The 22,510-nt window shown below is 35.8% G+C and overlaps 1 protein-coding gene across 2 annotated transcripts in view; it reads right to left on the bottom strand.

Moving 5' to 3' along the window:
* Positions 1-2,147: 2,147 nt before the first annotated feature.
* Positions 2,148-22,510, bottom strand: part of PRRC1 (proline rich coiled-coil 1) — a 38,870-nt gene continuing 18,507 nt past the window's right edge. For both annotated transcript variants that reach the window (XM_030818399.1, XM_030818400.1), the window contains exons 7-9: positions 19,486-19,589; positions 15,460-15,562; positions 2,148-5,502 (exon numbers count right to left, since the gene is read on the bottom strand). In XM_030818399.1, the coding sequence (XP_030674259.1) occupies positions 5,293-5,502; positions 15,460-15,562; positions 19,486-19,589 (417 nt within the window). In that variant the 3' untranslated portion in view covers positions 2,148-5,292. The remainder of the gene's footprint in view (positions 5,503-15,459; positions 15,563-19,485; positions 19,590-22,510) is intronic.

Here is a 22,510-nt window from a genome sequence, read left to right as displayed (position 1 = left end):
TGTACATGTCAATAACAAAAGTAATTTTTAAATATTTTAAAAGGCACGTGGTCAGTACCTTGCCTGAAGACTAGTTTAACGAGAAATTTTCTTCAAATACCTTCCTGATGTCACTAGAGAACATTTGTGGCTTTTGTCCTAAAAATGACACTCAAACCAGTTAATGGTTTCTCAAATTGGGGAGGATATCCAAATGTCAAGAACATAGTTTCATACCAGCAGGAAAGCCCAAAACAGCCCTTTCAAACTCAAAAGAAAAATATAGAGTAAAAATGGTTTTCACTAAACATAATAGTGTAAGATTAAAAGTATACTAATGAAAAGTCCTCATGCCATTATTTGAATTCACTTACATTCAACAAATATTTATAGGATTAGTTAGGTACCCATAACTTCCTGAAGTAAACATTCAGGATGGTGGGGAAGAGACTGGTTCAGCAAGTCACATACTGTTTGAATTCTCTGTGATTCATCTGTTTTGTGATACTGGGCAAGCAGTTTAATCTAAGTTTCAGTTACCTTATCTATAAAAACAGGAGTAATAAAATCTGTGGGCTCAATAACATAATGTTGGTTTAAGTTTCTACTCCAGTGCCTAATAGAAACATATAAATGTTTGTTCCTCACTCCTTACAGCTTTTTTTAAGAAAAATTTTTAAAAAAATTTTTAAAAACTGTTATCACTATTCTTAAGAAAGTGTGAGCTTTTTCTTAAAATAAGCTCGCTTTAGTATAATTTATAAGATTTCCTTCCCCTGTAAATTTTTAAACCTCCTTGATACTGTTTTGCCAATTTTGTTTCTATTGCCAACATATTTTTTTCTCCTCCAGTTAATTCTGAAATTAAATACAAAGAAACAGGGCCTTTCCCAGGTCCTGAACTGGTATTTTTCTGGTCTCTTTAAACCAATATTATTGTCTTCTGACAGCCAACCAAGAAACCCCACCCAGCAGCCCCTTCCCCCAATCAATATTCTGTTGTTTTCTGGTATCTCCTCCCCTGCCCCAAATCTGGCCAAATCAAGACAACAAATCTCTTGTCCTGAGATCATAAACTCAAAATACCAAATATAGTACAAAATAAAGCAGGGAAAAAAGAAAAGAATACAGCCACTACACAAAACAGTTTGGTGGCTTCTTAAAAAACTAAGCATTCTCTTATCATACATCCAGCAATGGCACTCCTTGGTATTTACTAACCAAATAAGCTAAAAATAGTCCATACAAACACCTGCACACAGACGTTTATAGCAGCTTTACTCAAAACTGTCAAAACTTGACACAACCAAGATGTCCTTCAGTAGGCAAACAGATAAGTAATCTGTGGAACATCCAGACGATAGAATATTATTCAGCGCTAAAAAGAAATAAATTACCAAGCCATGAAAAGACATGGAAGAATCTTAAATATGTATTATTAAATGAAAGAAGCCAATATGAAAAGGCTACATACTGTATTATTCAGACTACATAACATTCTGGAAAAGGCAACACTATAGAGACGGTTAAGATTAGTGGTTGCCAGGGGATGGGGGGATAGAAAAACAAGGAGAGTTTTTAGGACAGTGAAAATCTCCTACGATATTATAATGATGGATACATGTCATTATACATTTGCCTAAACCCATAAGAATGTACAACACTAAGAGTAACTAAGGTAAACTATGGGCTATGGGAGATGGTAGGTCAATGCAGGTTCATTGATTATTATTCATTGATTATGGACCACTCTGGTGAGGAGTGTTGATAAACAGGGAAGAAGCTATGCATATGTAGGGGAAGGGGATATATGGGAAATCTCTGTACTTTCCCTCCTTTTAATTAATTCCGCTGTGAACCGAAACTATTCTAAGAAATAAAACTACTTGAAAACCCAATACTCAAGAAGTGTCCTCATGACCATAGGCCTTAAATTCTTGCCTATTACCTTTATCTCCAATGTATCCTCTCCTCTAAATATTTTGAGTTCTTGCACCCTGAAGTTAGCAACTCTGGTATATGTGAATGTTACAGTTCCACTAGAAAGATGGTGGTTAAGTTGCTGTTGTACAAGAATTCTTGGCAGCCAGTAACAAATTTAGGTAAAAAGAAATATGCGTCCTTTCACTATAAACTAGCATTTAAAAAAAAAAAAATCACTATACAACTTTGGAAATAAGTCAAAGCATTGTTTATTTATGACATATTTACATACTTACAAAACTGATTTTACCCAATACATCATCCTGCGTAATATCATAAAATGAACACCATATCCTGGGAATAAAAATCCATATTTCTTAATAATTTATGTATAGCCCAACTTTTAGAACATAGAATATTATCAATTTGACTTCCCAAACTACAAAGTCCTGTTTATAATTTTTTCTAGCCAAGGAACAGAGTAGATTCAACAGTAATTGAGTTAACCCTGAGTAATTACTAACTTGCATAATTTTGAATGGATGTATATAACACACTTTCATCTGCACTCTTACTTATACTATCACACTGTCTTTTTGTCTGTATTTATCCACCTCAATTTTCAACTTCATTAATCTTCAGAAGAAAGAGGAACAAAGAATGGGAAAGTAATAACAACACAATCGTAAGAGGAAATTACTAGCACTGCCTAAACATTCAGAAGTCTGTGACACAGTTTAGGTCTAGGGTTGTCTCAAAAACCTAACAAAAGGAGGATCCCGAATTGAATAATCTGAGCACCTTGTCAACTGAGGTTGATATTAAATTATTTTTCCTGCATTCTTTGTTTCCTTTCACACTAATTAAATATTATGTGTACAGGCTTATAAAATTCAGTAATTTGGATTAAAATACAAAATAACCAGGAGTTGTTCGGAAGGAAAAAAAAAAAAAATCACGAAACAACCCCAACAGTGGTGAAGAACTGTATTAAAGATGGCTTTTCCTAAGACAGAGGCAGAACAAAAGCAAATAGCACTCTCCCTCTGCCAAGGCTAGAGCAGGAGTTTCAAGGAAATGGGCAGGAAGAGAACAGAACACTCAGGCTGGATGATTAGTGAAGGAAACTGTGGCCTAAGACTGATGATCAGCACATCTTATGCCTAAACACCACCACTAAGACTACCTGGCTAAGCTGCCATGGTGTGTTAGAGACGATGAGTTACTTTTCTTGCCCCTTTTACAACAGGGAAATCTAAGGACAACAAAATAAACAAAAGGCTGAGAAAGCTGAGCGTGTGAAGTCATTCATGCTCTGCTGCTTTTTAAAAACTCTGGGCCAAAAACAGAACCAGAGAGGCCAGACCAGTTCATGTATTTCTCTCTTCCATCTGACCGTCTCTCATCTTCCTCACCCACTCACACTGTTCCGAGCAGAAGGCTTACCAGGTCACCAGGGGCAGGAAAATTTCTAGCTTCAACCAAGCCATGGAATAACTCTGCCACTTTGGGGATTCCAGGAAAATAATCATCTAATGAAATGTCAGTATTTGTGATTCTATGAGAACAATTCTCAAAACATCAAAAAGACATTTGTGACTTGGTAAAATAAAAATCAAAGAAAAATTAAGATATTTTTAGAATCTGTAAAATTTCCTTATAATAGGAGGGAAAGTAGCAGAACTATTTTAAGTAAGGACCTGCTTCCCTTCAGTCTGTAATGAAAGACTGTTTTTGTCATCATGCCATTGCCATGATAAAATACTACTAGAAAAGGATAGCTTTTAAAATAAAGTGTAGAAGCAAATGGTAGAGAAAGCCTTCTTGTACTTGAAGGAAGGAAAGAAGGTATTCTGTCCCTGTTACTCCTGGACAGAAGTACACCAAGGCAACCTGTAACCTCTCTCTGCTGTCTCTCATGACTTTTAATGACATGGAATTCTGATATTCATTGAACAGTCATTATACAGTGCTTGGAAAGTAACATATTTAATATTCATTCTTCTTATCCTCAGGTAAAAAAAATAGCAGAAACCAAATAATGACTTGAAGTGGCATTAACACAAAGCAAACCTGATACCTGTGATACCTAAAGACAGTGCAGGACAAGAGCTTCAACAGCTTTTATAAAACTGCCAGAGATTGTGCTAATCCTTTTACATCTAAAGAACTGTATAGAAGAGTAAAAAAATTAAATTACATTTATATAAGAAATTATCTTCGAAAAAATTATTTGAACTTGTATATACAAAGTTCAACAGTATTAAGAAAAAAATTTATTTCATTATGATTTATATAAGTCCAAAAATGATAAAATATATTATTTGAGGGGAAAAGGCTTCCAGTAAATAGAAATACAATAGACTAAACAAACTAGATTGAATATAAAATAGTTTCTTTGAAAACATCCATAAAAAGTAAAGACCAAATGGCACAAAGTTAAAAAAGTAATGCTTAAGGCAAACCAAATAAGTAACCTTAATTGAAGAGACATACTATCCCACAAGCAATAAAGTAACCCCCTCTCAAAAATTTCTCTATTAAAATGTGTAGAGAATATGAGTGGAAGCAGAAACAATGGCTGTTGTCAGAGCTTATTCTTGGAAGTACTGAACAGTATTATACAAAAATAACTTGAATACTTCTGATTTAAAATATACTTGAATTATTTGCCCCTTAGCTGTCATATAGCAATGAAAAAATAAAATGTATTATCCCAATGTTCATAGTATAAATCTGGGAAATGCCAAAAGTTATGTTTAAAATTGACAAAGGTATGTTTTCCAGATTATATGTGTACATTATGGCCAAAAAAGAAAATGATCAATTCCATTATTTTGGCCCATATTACTGAAAACATGCACAGAAATGTGGAACATCTCCCGACAAGTAGGTGTCTTATAGTGACTGTTGAGCAGGCTGCTCAGCACCAGCCCTGAGATCGTGTGCACATATAAAAGGAGTCAAAGACTGACAGAAAAGAGATGAAGCCAAAGCAAATCATGCTTTTATAAACATTCAACCAACATGTTCTTTAATGTCTTCTTTAAAGAACAAAATAATCAAGTACATGGCATTAAGTTAAATGTCTCTGCACATGAATTTCCACCTTATAAATCTGGTATATTAAATTGTGCTGTAAATATATTTGTATATTTTCTTTTTTGAGTACTATGATAGGTGAAATGGTACGACTATAAAAAGGATTTGTTTCTTTTTGTCTACTGGAATGACACGATGCCTTTCTAGAAAAAGAAAAATTGCAGCCTACAGGAAAATGATAAAAACTACGGGATTCATTTAGACTATTCGATTTAGGAAGGTACAACCACTTCTTTAACATCAAGCTAAAAGTGGGGGAAAGTCTCAGTCTCCTAGGTAAGTCTCCTCTCACAGTGTCCTGGGTGGCAGGCGCTGTTTATACATGCCTGCTATTGCTCTGGCTGCACTGTAGATCATCTGCCGACGAGACATCCCAGTAAATGCCATGTGCCAATCAGTCCGGCTGACATTCAGTAAACTCTTTTCCAGGACTTCACCCACTGTCACCAAAAGGCCTGACCACCTCAGATTGTAGTCCTGGGGAGTTAGACTTTGAGCCTATGGAAAGATGAAATTGATATTACTTACAATACATTTAAAAATATCATTGGAACTAGCTGTAAGTGACATTTCAAAGTGTTTCATGTTATTTTAAATATAGATTATGACAAACTCTGAGAAATACAGCTAGGCTGCCAACTATATCAAGTTACAAGGCTAGAACACAATCAATATAACATTACGCACATCTACTTTTTTAAAAATATCCCCATTAACGGGGCTAACAGTCGGAAGATTTGAGTTCTAGTTCTAAATTAAGTGTCACTCCAGGTTAATACTAAGATTGGTACTAAAATCAGTGCCAAAGTTATCTTTTATAGTAGTAAAATTTCAACCAGAAAGAGGAAAACTGAAAATTAAGGCTTAAATCCATTCAGAAAAGAGTTGCTCAATTATGGAAATTATCTCTGGAAATGTGATTCACATGTTAATATGTTATCAAATAATATCAAGTCCAGGACAACATCAACCACTGACTGATGCAACATTCCTAATTGACCCAACTCATATTTGCTCCTATTCAAATCATTTATTCATCTACAAAGGAATGAGAGAAGAATAAACCCATTATTTGATATCCAAGAATGATGTGGTTTTTCTGTTTTAGGTTGTTAGGTATAGTCCAGAGGAGTATAGCCACATCTAGAATGGATCTATACAGTTATATACGACTACCAAATGTGCCATGTATTACAATCACCTGAGGAGCTCGTTTCTTTTTTTTGTTTTTTTAACAATATCCAGTTTTTCACATCCCACTCAGATAACTGAGACACCAAGATAACTGAATTGGAAACTCTACAGCTGGTTCCAAGAGAAACAGTACAGTATTACATACGTAAAATAGCTTCCAAGTAAATCTGATGCAAACAGTCCGGCACTTGGGAACCCCTGCTCTAAGTACTCTCTTCCAATGTGTATACTACAGTATCAGTATTTCACTTATTTCAAAGAAGAGAAACAGCGGATATACTACTAAGGTCCTCGGAGACACCAGTAACACTGTGCTTCTCAAATTATGGCATGCCTATGAATCCCCTGAATATCTTGTTAAAATGCAGCTCCTGATTCACTAGTCCTGTGTTAGGACCCGAGAATCTGCATTTTAACAAATTCCTAGGTGCTGCTTATGATGTTAGGCCAAGGACCACACTTTTTAGAAACAAGGTATTCTATATTATTGGCAAAAATCCAGAACAGCTGGGGTTTTTTATGGGGGTGGGGAATCATTTATATTTAAGTTTAACAAGTACAAATTGTATGAAATTTATTTCCAGATTTTTACTAATATATACTGGCAATTCTAATTACCTCGAGGGCTGATTTCCATTCCCTTAAATTAAAAAATTCCAACAATAAAAAAGCGTAAAACATTTCAGAATGAATAAAAAGAAACAGGGAGGAGAGCTGAATAGCTGAGGATAAAAAGACAACATTTCAATGCACACAGTTTTCTATCTTCTAAATTTTAAAACCAAATGACACAAAATAAAACAAACAGAATAAAAAGCAAAGTAAAAAGCAAATAACACCCTTTAAATACCATTATTCAGAATTAACCACTATTAACAGTTTGCTGTGTATCTTTCCAGGCCTTTTTCTCTATTTTTATTAAAATTTTAAAGCACATACATACACACGCCTGCTAGTAAATGGGATCATACTAGATGTGCTGTTTTTGACTTTTACTCAGCAATATGTAATAGCTATCTTTTGGTACTGGTACACACGACTCCACTCCATTCTTTCACGTCTACTTCTTTCTAGTATATATTCCTAAAAACAACATAAAAATTGTCCTTTGCAACCGGTCAGACATCTAACACAGGGGTCAGCAAACTTTTTCTGAAAAGAGCCAGATGGTAAATATTTTAGGCTTTGTGGGCCAGACATCCTCTGTTGCAATTACTCAGTTCTGCTGCTATAGTACAAAAGCAGCTATAAACAATAAGTAAGCAAACTGGCATGGGTGTGTTCCAATAAACTTAATTACAGAAACACATGACAGGCCAGATTTGGCTGTGAGCCACTGTTTGCTGACCCCAGATCTACAGCAATGTTAACAGTGGCAGTGACAGGAGCATCCTCATAATTATAACGTTTCCAGTGTTTTATTTATTAGATCTGAAGTTTGCTTTGATTTTGTAGTACACACATACCCATCTAATACTAGTTAGCTAAGAGCTATTAGTATGATTATTTCTAGCAAATACCTTCAACTCTTATCAAAATCTTTTTTCTCCTTTCAATGCAGATGTTCATGTACTGAATTACATAAATTTTTTTTTATTATTATACTTTAGGTTTTAGGGTACATATGCACAATGTGCAGGTTTGTTACATATGTATCCATGTGCCATGTTGTTTCGCTGCACCCATTAACTCGTCATTTAGCATTAGGTATATCTTCTAATGCTGTCCCTCCCCACTCCCCCCACCCCACAACAGTCTCCGGAGTGTGATGTTCCCCTTCCTGTGTCCATGAGTTCTCATTGTTCAATTCCCACCTATGAGTGAGAACATGCGGTGTTTGGTTTTTTGTCCTTGTGATAGTTTACTGAGAATGATGGTTTCCAGTTTCATCCATGTCCCTACAAAGGACATGAACTCATCATTTTTTATGGCTGCATAGTATTCCATGGTGTATATGTGCCACATTTTCTTAATCCAGTCTATCGTTGTTGGACATTTAGGTTGGTTCCAAGTCTTTGCTATTGTGAATAGTGCCACAATAAACATACGTGTGCATGTGTCTTTATAGCAGCATGATTTATAGTCCTTTGGGTATATACCCAGTAATGGGATGGCTGGGTCAAATGGTATTTCTAGTTCTAGATCCCTGAGGAATCACCACACTGACTTCCACAATGGTTCAACTAGTTTACAGTCCCACCAACAGTGTAAAAGTGTTCCTATTTCTCCACATCCCCTCCAGCACCTGTTGTTTCCTGACTTTTTAATGATGGCCATTCCAACTGGTGTCAGATGGTATCTCACTGTGGTTTTGATTTGCATTTCTCTGATGGCCAGTGATGATGAGCATTTTTTCATGTGTTTTTTGGTTGCATAAATGTTTTCTTTTGAGAAGTGTCTGTTCACGTCCTTCGCCCACTTTTTGATGGGGTTGTTTTTTTCTTGTAAATTTGTTGGAGTTCATTGTAGATTATGGATATTAGCCCTTTGTCAGATGAGTAGGTTGCACAAATTTTCTCCCATTCTATAGGTTGCCTGTTCACTCTGATGGTAGTTTCTTTTGCTGTGCAGAAGCTCTTTAGTTTAATTAGATCCCATTTGTCAATTTTGGCTTTTGTTGCCATTGCTTTTGGTGTTTTAGACATGAAGTCCTTGCCCATGCCTATGTCCTGAATGGTATTGCCTAGGTTTTCTTGTAGGATTTTAATGGTTTTAGGTCAAACATTTAAGTCTTTAATCCATCTTGAACTAATTTTTCTATAAGGTGTAAGGAAGGGATCCAGTTTCAGCTTTCTACATATGGCTAGCCAGTTTTCCCAGCACCATTTATTAAATAGGGAATTTTTTCCCCATTTCTTGTTTTTGTCAGGTTTGTCAAAGATCAGATAGTTGTAGATATGCAGCATTATTTCTGAGGGCTGTGTTCTGTTCCATTGATCTATGTCTCTGTTGTGGTACCAGTACCATGCTGTTTTGGTTACTGTAGCCTTGTAGTATAGTTTGAAGTCAGGTAGGGTGATGCCTCCAGCTTTGTTCTTTTGGCTTAGGATTGACTTGGTGATGCGGGCTCCTTTTTGGTTCCATATGAACTTTAGTTTTTTCCAATTCTGTGAAGAAAGTCATTGGTAGCTTGATGGGGATGGCATTGAATCTATAAATTACCTTGGGCAGTATGGCCATTTTCACGATATTGATTCTTCCAACCCATGAGCATGGAATGTTCTTCCATTTGTTTGTATCCTCTTTTATTTCATTGAGCAGTGGTTTGTAGTTCTCCTTGAAGAGGTCCTTCACATCCCTTGTAAGTTGGATTCCTAGGTATTTTATTCTCTTTGAAGCAACTGTGAATGGGAGTTCACTCATGATTTGGCTCTCTGTCTGTGATTGGTGTACAAGAATGCTTGTGATTTTTGTACATTGATTTTGTATCCTGAGACTTTGCTGAAGTTGCTAATCAGCTTAAGGAGATTTTGGGCTGAGACAATGGGGTTTTCTAGATATACAATCATGTCATCTGCAAACAGGAACAATTTGACTTCCTCTTTTCCTAATTGAATACCCTTTATTTCCTTCTTCCGCCTGATTGCTCTGGCCAGAACTTCCAGCACTATGTTGAATAGGAGTGGTGAGAGAGGGCATCCCTGTCTTGTGCCAGTTTTCAAAGGCAATGCTTCCAGTTTTTGCCCATTCAGTGTGATATTGGCTGTGGGTTTGTCATAGATAGCTCTTATTATTTTGAGCTACATCTCATCAGTACCTAATTTATTGAGAGTTTTTAGCATGAAGGGTTGTTGAATTTTGTCAAAGGCCTTTTCTGCATCTATTGAGATAATCATGTGGTTTTTGTCTTTGGTTCTGTTTATATGGTGGGTTACATTTATTGATTTGCATATGTTGAACCAGCCTTGCATCCCAGGGATGAAGCCCACTTGATCATGGTGGATAAGCTTTTTGATGTGTTGCTGGATTCGGTTTGCCAGTATTTTATTGAGGATTTTTGCATCAATGTTCATCAAGGATATTGGTCTGAAATTCTCTTTTCTGGTTATGTCTCTGCCAGGCTTTGGCATCAGGATGATGCTGGCCTCATAAAATGTGTTAGGGAGGATTCCCTCTTTTTCTGTTGATTGGAATAGTTTCAGAAGGGATGGTACCAGTTCCTCCTTGTACCTCTGATAGAATTCGGCTGTGAATCCATCAGGTCCTGGACTCTTTTTGGTTGGTAAGCTACTGATTATTGCCACAATTTCAGAGCCTGTTATTGGTCTATTCAGAGATTGAACTTCTTCCTGGTTTAGTCTTGAGAGGGTGTATTTGTTGAGGAATTTATCCATTTCTTCTAGATTTTCTAGTTTATTTGCATAGAGGTGTTTGTAGTATTCTCTGATGGTAGATTGTATTTCTGTGGGATCAGTGGTGATATCCCCTTTTTCATTTTTTATTGCATCTATTTGATTCTTCTCTCTTTTCTTCTTTATTAGTCTTGCTAGCAGTCTATCAATTTTGTTGATCTTTTCAACAAAGCAGCTCCTGGATTCATTAATTTTTTGAAGGGTTTTTTGTGTCTCTATTTCCTTCAGTTCTGCTCTGATTTTAGTTATTTCTAGCCTTCTGCTAGCCTTTGAATGTGTTTGCTCTTGCTTTTCTAGTTCTTTTAATTGTGATGTTAGGGTGTCAATTTTGGATCTTTCCTGCTTTTTCTTGTGGGCATTTAGTGCTATACATTTCCCTCTACACACTGCTTTGAACGTGTCCCAGAGATTCTGGTATGTTGTGTCTTTGTTCTCATTGGTTTCAAAGAACATCTTTATTTCTGCCTTCATTTCATTATGTACCCAATAGTCATTCAGGAGCAGGTTGTTCAGTTTCCATGTAGTTGAGCAGTTTTCAGTGAGTTTCTTAATCCTGAGTTCTAGTTTGATTGCACTGTGGTCTGAGAGACAGTTTGTTATAATTTCTGTTCTTTTATATTTGCTGAGGAGAGCTTTACTTCCAACTATGTGGTCAATTTTGGAATAGGTGTGGTGTGGTGCTGAAAAAAATGTTTATTCTGTTGATTTGGGGTGGAGAGTTCTGTAGATGTCTATTAGGTCAACTTTGTGCAGAGCTGAGTTCAATTCCTGGATATCCTTGTTAACTTTCTGTCTTGTTGATCTGTCTAATGTTGACAGTGGGGTGTTAAAATCTCCCATTATTATTGTGTGGGAGTTTAAGTCCCTTTGTAGGTCACTCAGGACTTGCTTTATGAATCTGGGTGCTCTTGTGTTGGGTGCATATATATTTAGGATAGTTAGCTCTTCTTGTTGAATTGATCCCTTTACCATTATATAATGGCCTTCTTTGTCTCTTTTGATCTTTGTTGGTTTAAAGTCTATTTTATCAGAGACTAGGATTGCAACCCCTGCCTTTTTTTGTTTTCCATTTGCTTGATAGCTCTTCCTCCATCCCTTTGAGTCTGTGTGTCTCTGCACGTGAGATGGGCTTCCTGAATACAGCACACTGATGGGTCCTGACTCCTTATCCAGTTTGCCAGTCTGTGTCTTTTAATTGGAGCATTTAGTCCATTTACATTTAAAGTTAATATTGTTATGTGTGAATCTGATCCTGTCATTATGATGTTAGTTGGTTATTTTGCTTGTTAGTTGATGCAGTTTCTTCCTAGCCTCGATGGTCTTTACAATTTGTCATGTTTTTTGCAGTGGCTGGTACCGGTTGTTCCTTTCCATGTTTAGTGCTTCCTTCAGGAGCTCTTTTAGGGCAGGCCTGGTGGTGACAAAATCACTCAGTGTTTCCTTGTCTGTAAAGTATTTTATTTCTCCTTCACTCATGAAGCTTAGTTTGGCTGGATATGAAATTCTGGGTTGAAAATTCTTTTCTTTAAGAATGTTGAATATCAGCCCCCACTCTCTTCTGGCTTGTAGAGTTTCTGCCGAGAGATCAGCTGTTAGTCTGATGGGCTTTCCTCTGTGGGTAACCCGACCTTTCTCTCTGGCTGCCCTTAACATTTTTTCCTTCATTTCAACTTTGGTGAATCTGACAATTATGTGTCTTGGAGTTGCTCTTCTGGAGGAGTATCTTTGTGGCATTCTCTGTATTTCCTGAATCTGAATGTTGGCTTGCCTTGCTAGATTGGGGAAGTTCTCCTGGATAATATCTTGCAGAGTGTTTTCCAACTTGGTTCCATTCTCCCCGTCATTTTCAGGTATACCAATCAGACGTAGGTTTGGTCTTTTCACATAGTCCCAAATTTCTTGGAGGCTTTGTTTCTTTCTTTTTATTCTTTTTTCTCTAAACTTCCCTTCTCGCTTCATTTCATTCATTTCTTCTTCCATCACTGATACCCTTTCTTCCAGTTGATCACATCAGCTACCGAGGCTTCTGCAGTCTTCGCGTAGTTCTCGATACTTGGCTTTCAGCTCCATCAGCTCCTTTAAGCCCTTCTCTCCATTGGTTATTCTAGTTATCCATTCGTCTAATTTTTTTTTCAAAGTTTTTAACTTCTTTGCTATTGTTTTGAACTTCTTCCCGTAGCTCAGAGTAGTTTGATCGTCTGAAGCCTTCTTCTCTCAGCTCGTCAAAGTCATTCTCCATCCAGCTTTGTTCCATTGCTGGTGAGGAACTGCGTTCCTTTGGAGGAGGAGAGGTGCTCTGCTTTTTAGAGTTTCCAGTTTTTCTGCTCTGATTTTTCCCCATCTTTGTGGTTTTATCTGCTTTTGGTCTTTGATGATGGTGATGTACAGACGGGTTTTTGGTGTGGATGTCCTTTCTGTTTGTTAGTTTTCCTTCTACCAGACAGGACCCTCAGCTGCAGGTCTGTTGGAGTTTGCTAGAGGTCTGCTCCAGACCCTGTTTGGCTGGGTGTCAGCAGCAGTGGCTGCAGAACAGCAGATTTTCGTGAGACCACAAATTCAGCTGTCTGATGGTTCCTCTGGAAGTTTTGTCTCAGAGGATTACCCGGCCGAGTGAGGTGTCAGTCTGTCCCTACTGGGGGGTGCCTTCCAGTTAGGCTGCTCGGGGGTCAGGGACCCACTTTAGGAGGCAGTCTGTCCATTCTCAGATCTCCAGCTGCGTGCTGGGAGACCACTACTCTCTTCAAAGCTGTCAGTCAGACATGGACATTTAAGTCTGCAGAGGTTCCTGCTGAATTTTTGTTTGTCTGTGCCCTGCCCCCAGAGGTGGAACCTACAGAGGCAGGCAGGCCTCCTTGAGCTGTGGTGGGCTCCACCCAGTTCAAGCTTCCTGGCTGCTTTGTTTACCTAAGCAAGCCTGGGCAATGGCGGGCACCCCTCCCCCAGCCTTGCTGCCACCTTGCAGTTTGATCTCAGACTGCTGTGCTAGTAATCAGTGAGACTCCGTGGGCATAGGACCCTCTGAGCCAGGTGCAGGACACAATCTCCTGGTGTGCCATTTTCCAGGCCCGTTGGAAAAGCGCAGTATTAGGGTGGGACTGACCCAATTTTCCAGGTGCCATCTGTTATCCCTTTCTTTGACTAGGAAAGGGAACTCCCTGACGCTTTGCGCTTCCCGAGTGAGGCAATGCCTCGCCCTGCTTTGGCTCGCGCACAGTGCGCAGCACCGACTGTCCTGCACCCACTGTTTGGCACTCCCTAGTGAGATGAACTTGGTACCTCAAACAGAAATGCAGAAATCACCCGTCTTCTGTGTCGCTCAGGCTGGGAGCTGTAGACTGGAGCTGTTCCTATTCGGCCATCTTGGCTCCACCCTCTCTGAATTACATAAATTTACTATTGTTGAACCATTCTGCTGTTCTTGGGACAAATCTTTCATGGTCAGGATACAATGTTCTTCTAATACATTTCTGAATTTTATTAATTTTCCCAATGTTTTTGACATTTAGTTCTTTGGACTATAATTTCATTTAAAGTTAAAGGAGGCTAGTCTCACAGAATGAACTGGAAAACTCTACCTCTATTTTTGATACCTCATAGAGCAAGAGAATCATCTCTGAACATTTTGTAGAACTCACTTATAATACCATTGGTACTCAGTGATTTTTTTTTTTAGTTACATAAAGTTCTTCCATTTTAATGCTTCAATTAAGCTGAATCTCATGAAACTGACAATATATAACTATTTGTGACCATCAAAGGCAACAATGTCATTTGGTTCAACCTAATACTCTTAACTATGGCAAAACTTCTATTTTCCTAGAAAATCCACCCTTTCACCTAATTTTTCTAATTTATTGGCATAACAGTATGCATAGTATTCACTTACAGTCTTTTAATCACCTTCATATTGAAATGAGTGTAATGTTTTAGTATCTATAAAAAGGTTTTCTTCAACTTCTGAAAAGAAATTATGGTACAAATAAAAGTTTCAGTAAAATTTCAAATTCCAAGCATCAATTCTTAGCCCCCTTTCTAAACTATAATAAGTAGGCCAGAGGCTACTTTTAGGGATTATGTGAATACATATGCCAAAGTTCTATGAAAGTACACATACATCATTTTTCTTGGGAGACAGCCCAATAGTTTTCTTAGATTCTCAAATGCCTTCATGTCCCAAGTAAGTTTGAAAGGCAGTTTTGAAATGATATTTAACACTGTACAAAGTACAACTGTAACAAAAATTTTATGAAATTAATGACAGAAAAAAGTCTATAGAATACCACTTAAGAGCAGAGAGATTCCAAAGCAAGTATATATTTATATTCCATTTTGTTCATGAAAGGATTAGAGAAAACATACCAAAAAAAAAAAAAAGAGGAATAAGGACTATCATTTATACTTACATTCTCCTGGAAACTGTGTGGATAGGTACACTATTAGGTCCATTTTTCAGCCAAAAACCTAAAGACACGTGCCTATAAGGTTTCTAATGTTGACTTCACTAAAGATGAACAGGAGGACAATCAAATCAAGGAAAAGAGAAATGGAGATAACAGTGGAAGTGAAATGTGAGTAAAAGGGAAAGCAAACAAAAGGTGGACATAAAAGGTAAATCTTTTCCAGAACTCAGAGTAAAAACAAAGAAAAAAATGAGAGAAATAATGATTAACCATGTAATGTATTACCTTTCAAAGACACCTGGAAAACAAAAGGAGGAAGGTACTAAAACAACATGGAAGGATCAGGAAATTAAAAAGCAAGGAAAAATACTACAAGAAAAATGAGTGAAATAAAATCAAGAACATATTTCTAACAAAAAATCGAACACAAATTTTTATTCTGAAAACAATATTGTAAGTTTCTCTGCAGCATAATGAAAAAGCATGAAAAAGCAAAGGAGAAAACCAACCTGCTGTACAAATTCCAAAGGCACTGGTGTGGCTTGTGTAAATGTTTCTAGATGAATGCCATGAACAGGATCTTCAACCACCAAACAACCAATGTCAAACCATCTGCAACAGAATTACGAGTTTCAAATGGTTTATATGCCAAATAAAAATCATGAACAGACAAAAAGAAAAAACAAGTACTATTATTCAGATAGAACAGATTTCAAAAAGGAACTTACCAATTTGCAAAAGGACAATTCATAAAAACAACAGACAGGCCGGGCGCAGTGGCTCATGCTTGTAATCCCAGCACTTTGGGAGGCCGAGGCGGGTGGATCACGAGGTCAGGAGATCAAGACCATGGTGAAACCCTGTCTCTACTAAAAATACAAAAAATTAGCCGGGTGTGGTGGCGGGCACCTGTAGTCCCAGCTACTCGAAGAGGCTGAGGCAGGAGAATGGCATGAACCCGGGAGGCGGAGCTTGCAGTGAGCCGAGATCGCGCCACTGTACTCCAGCCTGGGTGGCAGAGCAAGACTCCGTCTCAAAAAAAAAAAAAAAAAAAAAGAAAAAAAAAACAGATAAAATTGCTCTATTAATTCTAAGAGGAAAAAATAGACAATAACCACAAACAAAAAATATTTTAAAAATACTTATCATGGAAAGCTTCCTTTCCATGGGAAGGGAGAATAATGAAAGTAAGGGTACTCAAATATGCAACAGGTAAATTTACATACATTGAATATGCAAACAGCTTATAATGAGTAATATTTTTCAATTGTCACTTGCTAAAATATGGGAAATTTTATAATACAAACTCTATCATGAATATGTACTCAACTAAGTTACTAACGAACAAATTAAAAAATAAGCTCACTCAGAGGAAATAATAACAAATACTCTCTTCATTAATAATAAATCCTTCTAATCACAATTTCTGAATTATTCACAATGAGTCAGTCTTTGAAAACAGCCTCATGAAATCCAGGAAACTTCTCTTCATTTAAAGAGACTTATATATTATACAAAATGATGTATTTTAAAAATGACTTAAAAGTGAAAACAACTGTAGTACCACCCAAATTTTAGCTAACCCAAATCATGAAACAACCAGATACCCTCAAAACATGAATTTAAACAATAAAAGGATATGAAGCAGGAAAATGTTTAATGCCTATTTTTTAATGTAAATCTAATAAAATGCAATGAAATATAAAATGGATTAGGAGACTTACACATTCAAAAAAACAACAAAGTAAAATATACAGTAACATAAGTAACTTTGCTGAATACTGAAATGGCACTTTATAATGTCTACAGTGTTCATATCCTAAAACTGTTTAAAATTAAAAACATTAAATAATGACATTTATTTTATTTGGTAGACTAATAGATATTTTGTATTTTACTACAACAACTTTCTCAATCAAGATAATGTATTTGTGAAGCCTCCATAAAGTCAAGCTTAGCTAAATTTTATTTTGCTTTATTTTGCATAATTTGCAGACAATAATGTCTATGGTGAATAACATACTACCCAAGCTTTCAGGTGTGGACATCCTAAAAAGTGTTACTGAAGGTATGAGGAGAGTTTTTTCTATGATGCCAGTGAATATACCTTAGAACACTGACCTAGCCTTGACTCAGCTCAGACTGTGACTGAAGTACACTACATTACCCTCCCCTTCCTCACACCCCTATAATTCTGTTTATTATTATAGAGGAAAGGATGAACCTTCTCAAGATCACTTAAAGACTCTAGAGTTTTGTTTTCTAAACAATGGTTTTCAAAGATTACTATGCATTCAAAGAGACAGCACCATATATTCAAACCAAAAGGAAAAAGGAGACTAACACAGACCACAAGTGACCCTGATATTGGAATCAGTAGATGAGGATTTAAAAGTAACTATGGTTCATATATTCAAGAAAAAAGAGGTAAAGATAGTTCAACTACATTTAAAGATATAAAGATATAGGCATTCAAGAGATACACTGAACCTATATTTTAAAAGGTAAGAACTCTATTTAAGAGTTTAACAACAGGCTGGACACAGCATAAGGCAGGATTAGTGAACCTGAAGACAGGTGAATAGAAAATGTCAAAACTAAAGAACAGAGAGGAAAAAAAGAGTGGGGGAAAAAACCTGACAATGTGAGACACTGTCAAAGGTGAATGGGCATGTAATTAAGGTCCTACAAAGAGAAGGGTGAGAAATGGGCCAGAAGCAAGTTTTAAGGACATAATTGTAAAGAATTTCCAAAACTGAAGATACTAATCCACAGAATCAAGAAGCTCCGCGAATCCACAAAAAATAATTATGAGAGCAAGCAAGCAAGCAAATACATATAATCATACCATACTAAAACCGCAAAAAATAAAACGACAGAGAAAATCCTAAAAGCAGCCAGAGAAAACAACATATTGTCTTCACAGGGACAATATACAAGAAGATGGAGAGATGACTTTTTAACAGAAATGACGGAAGCCACAAAACAGTACCATGACGTTTCTAAAGTTCTGAAAGAAAAGAAACTGCCAACACAGACATAGACTTCTACATCCAGCAAAAATAAAGGTGAATTAAAGCACTTTCAGATAAACAAAAGCTGAAAGAATTGGTAGTGAGCAGCTCTGAACTATAATGTATCATCAAAGGAAGTACTTTAGGATTCCTTTCGAAGAAAAATGACCCCAGACAGAAAAACAGAAATGCAAGAAAGAATTCAGAGAAAAAACAAATACTGACTGCAAAGAACATTACTAGTTCTGTCTTAAGAGCTTAAAATATACGCAGAATTAAAATACTTAATGATACCGCAAAAGGTGAAAAGGGAGTGAATAGTATTAAAAGTAGTACTAGTATTATCACAAATTATAATTTTTATTATATCAAAAAGGCATATTGTAATTTCTAATGTTAATTATTAAATCGAGAGTAACAGGTTAATAGAAAAAATGACAACAATCACTGGATGGTTTCTCAGTGCTTACATAGAAAGTTGAAACTTATCAACCTAGAATTCAGAGCTCTTCACAATTTGTCCCCATGTCACCTCCTGATTTCCCATCCAACAAACCTTCAGCCAAGTTGATATCATCACTGACCCCAAAATACATTTCAATTACCTTCAAACTTTTTCTCCACCCAGAACATCCTACCTCCTTTGTTCCATTTGGCCAAGTTTCACCTCTTCTTCAAAATCCAGTTCAAGCCCTAATTATTCATGAATTTCACCTGACACTATCTCCACAGCATTACCTCCACTGAAATTTTATATATTTCCTGTCCGCAAAAAATTATGTTTCCTTTTATACAGTTACTTAAAACTGCTCATCTGTGTACTACATGTATCTTCTCTCCCACTGGCCTATAATATGCCTCAAAGTTGGAGGATATATTTTGCATATTACAAGCCACAAATGCTATGCCCATTGTTATTCAACACTGAACATACAAATCAAAAATAAAAACAACAAAACCACAATGCAATTACAAAATAAGGTAGATTTCAACAAAGGGAAGTTATTTTAATATAAATCAATTAAGCAAATTAAAAATTTTTCCCATAAAAAGCCACCTGAAAAACAATGATAAATTATGCTGTCTGGAGGTTTTTCTAAACTATTATGAGTACAGGAGAGATAGTGCTCACTAGAAACTCAAACCTAGAGAATGCCATCAGGCCTTCTTGCCCATACATTCCACTTTGAATAACTATGTGAATAATTGTGTTTGCTACTCATGGTCAATTATATCCACACCAAATCTATCATCTTATACTTAGTGCCATTTTATTAATTATTAGCATGATCTCAGAAAGCAGGCATGACCATCTCCATTTTATAATTAAAAAAGAGACACAAGGATAGAAATGCCAGCTAAGCCATGCAGGACACACAGCTAGTTAAGTGATATAGCCAGCATCAAAATATACTTTTCTCTCTGGTTATAAAACAGGAGACACTTTTTGCTAAGTATTCAGTGCCAACTCCCAGACCCAATTAGATTTTGCTTCCAAGAGAAACATAATACACTTCTTACTTGTCAGGCAGCAATTCTGCAATGAAGTTTTCTACTGACACAGCTGTCTGTTTTTCATGGATCACCCCGGTTCGACGCAAGCTATCTATCCGTTCCTGGGCACCCTAAACAACAATGGCAGAGGTTAGAAACCATTTCAAATTATTAAATACTAAATATACTAATTTATGATTACACAAGTAATACATGCATACATTTATACACAAACACATATATATACTCACTGTAAACGTTCAAACAATACAAAAATGTAGAGTAAAAAATGACAAATACAATTACATTTCCTTAGTATCAACAGTTTGGGGTACGCCTTCCAAATTATTCCATATGCATTATGATGTTGGTTGCTATTGTGGATTATTTTTATATTACATTTTCTCATTGATTGTTACTATTAAATAATTTAAGAAAACTATTTTTTAAAGTTGATCTGGCAAGAGACCATCTTACTACATACAAAGTTTTTATCAGTTCTGGCAGTTTTGCAGTTAATTCTCGCTTGAATTTTTTAGGTAGGCAATCATATCAATAATAAATACGTTTTTCTCTTTCTTCTGATTCCTTTTAAATATACATGCACCAAAATGACCAGTTAACTTAAAATAAAAAGCTGCAAATGTATGCACTACACCACAGCTTATTCAACAAAATAATTACCATTAAAGACATGAACTGATTATATTTAATAGAAAACTAAAAGCTGGATTACTGAGGGAAAAGGTTTCTGTTTATTGCTTTTATCTGAATCCCTTCATAAAAGGTGACCATGAACAATGTGATGAACATGTGTTAAGACAAAAAGTCTGAACAAAAGTAGCCATGGATAATTTTTATAAGGACAGCAGAGGTAAACAGAGAATATCAGATTAAATGGTCAATTCTTATGCAAATGAAAATTAAGAAGGCTAGGACGCATCTCGAGAAAACTATTTCAGAGACAACTGAAATAAAAAGGAAAAAGTGACAACTGTATGACAACGTGTAAGACAATTTAAGATACTAGCTTGTAAAGATAATGATAGGATTTAAAGTACAATAAAACCAAGATTGTATATTTTTGCTCACTCTTCTATCTCTAGTTTCCGGCACAGTGCCTAACTTAATAGGTGTTCAATAAGAACTTACCACATAAAAAACTGAACAAAGAAAAAAATAAATGCTCTGAAGGCCTATGTGGTCAATGTTAAGAATACAAATAGTGTAAATACGGCATCACCAAATCTAGTAACACTTAAAGAGGCAGCTGTTGATTTTGAAAGCAATGTTAACAGATAAGATGAACTTAATTATTTATACCGGATGTTACAAATTTGCCTAATTCACTCCTCCCAGGAGGCAGTTATGGCTAAAGTTTGATCTTAAAAAAGCTTAAGTAAACGTTAATTCCGTAAAAACTATTAAGGGATTAGTAAGATGTATAGAGATTCATCCCCTAACTCTTTGAAGGTGATATCTCAGCTATGCACCACAACAAAATATTCCTAGATTTTATGCTTCCAGGGAACAGAGACTAAGTTTGTTCATTTTTCACTATCCTACAGCACAGAGCTTTATACTTCATAGGATTCACAAAATATTTAATTAAAATTAATTAGTTCCTGCAAGAAATAGGATAATAAGCTAGGTAGACAAGTTTCTTTTTTGTTTATAAAATCCATAAGAAAATGAAAACGGGGTTATATCTGGCCTTTCTTTTTCCTCTGACCACTACATTAATTAAATGTGGCCTCTTTTGGAGTTACAAATACAGACATTTTAATATTAGTCCCTACCAATGTTTTGAGAATAAGATTTTGTTGTTTAGCAATATAAGAGAGAGATCAAGAATTAGGTAGTTTAGAGACCATATTAAAATAATCATTTCAGAACTGAGGAACAATACTGTACTCTAAGAGCTTATACTAAGCAACTTGGTTCAGTGAACAGTTAAAATTTTATATATTTTCATAAATGCTTATAGATATTATATTTGTTGAATATAAAACTATATAAAACAGTAGTCATAACTACAACTGGCTTTTCAATAAAGTTAATACCTGGCATAAAAGTTCTAGAAGCTTCCTAACTTTAATTTTGGCTGAACAGATTTACTTCCTTAAATAATTTCGTATTTTTAAAAGGCAACGTTAGTTCAGAAAACCCATTTACTTCAAATAAAATCTGATTGGGGAGAACAAAAACAGGTTAACATTTTATACTCTAAGATTCTACATTATTTTTCTTCTCATTAAGCTCCCTCTACTGTTTCTGAAAAAAAATAAAAAGCTGACAAATTTACAAATCACTTTCTTATATATTAGTTTCCATGAATTTTAGTTTTGAGCTTGTACTGAAAATTGTGGAAAAAATTTATATGTGTAAATTTGAAGGATAAAAATCAGCAGCAAAAATAATCTGTCAAATGCTATTATAAAAAGATAAATGCAACTACAATAATTTCCATCAAATAAGGTTACCAACTTCCATATCACCTTTATACAATGCTTCACAATTTACAGAAAACCCTTGTTTTAGTCTCTAATTTCAGTGAAATATACTTACCATTTTGTCTAATAATCTATTTCTACTCAGGATTTTCTTCAGTTTACTCTCTGCAACTAAATTCTCAGACCTATAAACTCTTTCCAACTTGCAAAACCTCTTGGGAAATCTTCAAATACATTCTCAATCTAAGTATGTGACTTGTTCTAGTCTTTCAAGTAAAAATCGCCCGTATGAATGCTTACAGTTTATCTTATATATATATAACTAGTTTAATGTATAATTATTATGTATACATACTTATTTTACCCATTTACTGTATTTTTTTTTCCTTTCTAGATTAAATTCAAACCCTACAGCCGTCAGTTAGCTTTGCTAAATTTTATGAAGTCCAAACACCTACCACCGAAGAAACTCTTATTGGCAACGTACTCTGGGGCTCAAATTCAAGAGAAACCTACTAGAGAGAAGAAGCATTTCAAAGTGCATGTGCTTTTGGCAGCTCTGCTCTGCGTGTAAGGACAGACCACTGTAAAAAGTGAAA

This window comes from Nomascus leucogenys, chromosome 2 (genome assembly GCF_006542625.1).
Source record: "Nomascus leucogenys isolate Asia chromosome 2, Asia_NLE_v1, whole genome shotgun sequence".
Taxonomy (NCBI): Eukaryota; Metazoa; Chordata; class Mammalia; order Primates; family Hylobatidae; genus Nomascus; species Nomascus leucogenys.
Note: the sequence above shows the minus strand (reverse complement) of the source record. Positions and strands in the feature narration are given on the sequence as shown.